This window comes from Aptenodytes forsteri, unplaced genomic scaffold (genome assembly GCF_000699145.1).
Source record: "Aptenodytes forsteri isolate BGI_AS27 unplaced genomic scaffold, ASM69914v1 Scaffold119, whole genome shotgun sequence".
Classification (NCBI taxonomy): Eukaryota; Metazoa; Chordata; class Aves; order Sphenisciformes; family Spheniscidae; genus Aptenodytes; species Aptenodytes forsteri.
In genome coordinates this window covers 4,791,826-4,795,909 of record NW_008796165.1, presented here as the reverse complement: position 1 = coordinate 4,795,909, position 4,084 = coordinate 4,791,826, and the positions used below count along the sequence as shown (strand labels likewise).

At 47.7% G+C, this 4,084-nt stretch overlaps 1 protein-coding gene across 1 annotated transcript in view; it reads left to right on the top strand.

Moving 5' to 3' along the window:
• Positions 1-2,985: 2,985 nt before the first annotated feature.
• The window catches only part of IPP (intracisternal A particle-promoted polypeptide), an 8,127-nt gene continuing 7,028 nt past the window's right edge, over positions 2,986-4,084 (top strand). Inside the window, exon 1 of the mRNA XM_009287464.2 lies at positions 2,986-3,000. Coding sequence (XP_009285739.1) covers positions 2,986-3,000 — 15 coding nt within the window. The remainder of the gene's footprint in view (positions 3,001-4,084) is intronic.

Sequence of the window (4,084 nt, the reverse complement as noted above, 5' to 3'; positions counted from 1 at the left end):
GGAAGGGAGGGGAAGGGAAGGGAAGGGAAGGGAAGGGAAGGGAAGGGAAGGGAAGGGAAGGGAAGGGAAGGGAGGAGAAGAGGAGAGGAGAGGAGAGGAGAGGAGAATCATTCAGCATGGCACTTCAATGAGCTTTACAGTTTTCCTAGCCATTTGCAGTTCAGCTGAGAAATGGACAGAGCCAGCATCACCTTGCTGGTAGTGTGAAAACTTAAAAGTTTTCACACAAGCCCTATATTCTGGGATGCCTGTGCAGAAAGACTAGCTTTGGGCACCCCTCTTCTTCTCCATCTTTGGGTCAATTCCAGTTCAGACCTCTACCCTACACACACACACACACATAATCATCAAGATTCATTAACCCTCACAGGAATGAAAGTAATAGCTCTTGGGCCTGGCCCAAACCTGCCAAGAGAGAGTGTTCTCATGCCTGGCTCTTAAGTCTGGAAAATGTGTTATCTCACTGTGAAGCACAATGCCTTTACCCACTGAGATGGGAAACATTCAGACCCTGAAGGGAAGCTCCTTCATCCACTAAAGCTTATGTATCACATAAAAATGTAAGCTGATGACAGGTTTATGCACATATCTAATTAGAATCTAGTGCCTGTAGCTCATTAGAGGCTTTTGGCTAAGTAGACAACATGATAACCAGTCCCATTGGGGTGATAAGGGGTTAACCACCATTGTCTTTGAGAAATACCTTGAAAGTACCCAGGGAGCCTCCACTCATCCTCCATGTTGCATGAGTGTGAACTCCAGCAGCCTCTCTCATCTTACCCTTACCAGGGGCTGCATATTCATCATGCAGCACATAGCACCACCGCTCCACTAAACTGTGCATCAACAGAGACTGCTGATCTGCATCATTGCTTTGTGCATGCAATGGCATCCAGGGTAAATGGGACACCTGGGCAAACACAGGCCTTAACAGAGAGAAGTTTGGAAGTATAAGAGATGTAGCTTAGTGCACTAGAGATATTTCTAGTCCTCATAAACTCTTGGTGGCTCTGTACTTCTGCAATTTTGGCTTCCCTGGGAGAAGTTTGAGTTCAAGTCCTTATGAAACTCAGGGAAGTGGAGCAGAAATGGTTGTATCCTGTGAAGGTTTTGTGACCTGGACACCAAAACACAAAGTAAACTCCTTTCCATTTTGGTGAAGCTGTCCAACACCTCTCATCTGATAGGTCAAGTGCATTATAATACAAGTGGTAACTACAGTGGGTAATTAGTAATTAAAATGGCAACTGACTGTACCACTGAAAGATTATAGCACATGCCCTAGCACAGAGGACAAAGTGCAGAGATGCACTGCAGTTTGGAAAGGGAAGTGAAGATTTCATACCCATTGAAACTGGGGAATTTGACCTGGCACATTCTGGTTGACTTTCATGGAAAGCGACTCTCTATCACCAAACATCCCACGGGGTTTGTTGTACCTACAAATAGTCAAGGCCTGAGTTTCATGTGTCATCTGCAAGAGAGAATTTTAGCAGCCAACCATGGTAAGGATACTGCTTGAATACTAAGTCAAAATGATCCCCAAAGCTATAGGTATAATGGACAGACTAGAGGCAGAAAGGCAAAACTGCACTTTCAAATCAATTATTTTTCTTTTAGTTTCTTTGAGACTAAAAGCCCTCCATCTTTATGGAGTTCAGGGGAAAAAAAAAAAAAACAAAACACCTTAGATCTAACAAAGATCTTCCTGTAACAGAGGAGAACTACAACACCCACACATGCAACACCTTTTGGCCACCCATTTTGTTGCATGTTCGAACGTATCATCCTGTAGAAACAGCACCATCTGCAGGATTTGAGAGAGGGAGCACAGACACCTTAGCTCAGCAGAACATCTTCCAGGCATCTGGAAAGGTTTTCCTGAGAAGCCTTCAGCCAGAGAAATCTGAGCAGCCATGGGCCTCTGTGGGATAACACAAGGAGGACTGCAATGTTTTATGGCGCTCTGGCACAGCACAGGGGTTTTTCAAGAGAAAGCCTGAATAGCTTGTTTGTGAGATTCTTCTCACTGGGGGGTTTTGGTACTGTGACAGCAGCACTTCTGTGCAGGAGTGACCAGTGGGACACGTTGAGGAGCACAAGGCATGCCTTTTTTGTCACCTGTCCTATGTGTCAGTCAGCATTCAGCTGGCTTATTGGCAAATATGTTAGGGCCCTATTAAATTAAAATTGAAGACATTTTTAATTCCTTCACTGCAATGACTGTCATTCTTGGCGTTAATCGAATGCCTCCTCATTACAGTGCAATTTCACACTATCAAATGTACTTTCAGACTTATTCCTGAAAATCTACAGCTTGTTTTGGGAGATGCACAATAGTATATAGGAGCATTAGCTCCACCTTGTACAGATTCTGTGTGGTTACAAAAGAAACATGCTGAAGCAGTGCCCTCTTCTGGAGGCAGAACCATTCAACCACATTAATACAGGACAGGACAGGCCTTCAGGGCAAAATTAGCAGTCTCAGCAACGCTATTTTTTGTCTGTAAATTTGGCGCTATGCTGTGAAATCCTAGTACTGGCCAAGTGTCTAACAGCTGACATCAGCCAGCGACTGAGCCACTGGCATTTAGGAGAATTCTAAGCCTTTTACTCACAGGCCACTTCCGATGAATAAAATGTCAGTGCGAGAGGGGTCTGGTTTCTTTTACTGATTCATCAATGAAAGAAAAATCTCAACACATTTATTAGCCTAGCTTAAAATTTATACTGAGCTATATCAGCATGCATCCAACCATGTGTGCTTGCAGAAACCTTATTTTCCTATCTAGATCTATATTTTGTATGGGTATTTTTTAAGACCAGCTTGAAAGGTAATTTTACCACTCCACTGTCAAGAATGTAATGCTGATGAATGGAGAAACCAACAGTCCCCAGAGAGTATCACGATTCAGATTCGTTCCAGAAGCACATTTAAAAGTTATTACAATGAAACGCAGAATCATGAGACAAGCCTGAGGGGCCATGACCATTGTAACTGTAAGTAGACACGTTTTTCTTTCCCAGTCTCACAGTAAACAGATATGGAAGCATTCCAAGAGGCGCTCTGTTTTTTGCTTTGGCTGCATGTCATGTTGCTGGAACGGTTGTGGAAAACTCAGGAGGGATGCTTTTTTCTCAGAATCAGTGCCAGCTCTGCTGGATCCAGTGACCATGTGCGTGTCAGTATGTGATGCTCATCCCTCGGTCAGTGCTCAGGCATGCAGTGACTCAGTGAATTATACAGACTAAGACGGAAGCATGCTCTGCACCTCAGGATCAGTGCTCACCCCAGTGGCCCACATGGTGGGGGCACAGGACACTGTGATGAAACATCTGTGCTGGAATGAAGAGGAAGGCCCAAACAAGGCATCACACTGTAGAGAAAGGGGGTGCGTGGGCTGGCTCTGCCTCCAGTCAGGGCTGGCTCTGATGCCACAGTCCTGAGCTAACGACCGGCAGTTCCCCCTGCCTCCCATCTCTGGGGTTCCCCCAGGCAGATGGTAGCTGTGGTCTCTCCCCAACACTGCCACGTTTCTCTCTCACAAGCACAGGTTAAGGTGGCTAGGAGTCCGGTTTGCAGAAGCATGCCTGAAGGGAATATGACCGAGGGACAGAGATTGTGAAGGCAGCAAATACGGTGACGGCACATCCGCCGTTCACCAGTTACCTCGGCACTAGCCGCAGTGAGCGAACCTAGCAGGGGACCACCTTTAACCACAGACAAGAAAGCTCCTCACAGAGCAGGCAGCGAGCTCGTGGTGCAGTGGCCGGAGGTGCCTGCGGGGGTGAACCGGCTCCACAGGGCCAAGTGACCATGCAAGCACATAAGACAAAGGATCAGACAGACGTACCACAAGCGGGGCAGATCCGCCTCCTACGCCCGCTGAGGGAGAAGGGTGCTCAGCACACAGGACACCTCAGCAGGCCCTCTTTTACGAAGCCCGCCGTCGCCGGGCATACCCCCTTCGGCGGGGCGAGCGAGCGCGCTCTCACCCTGACGGCCTGCGCCCCCCCCGCGCATGCGCCACGGGAGGGCAGAGCTGGGCGCCGCGGGCCCGGTGCGCGTGCGCCAGCGCTGCCC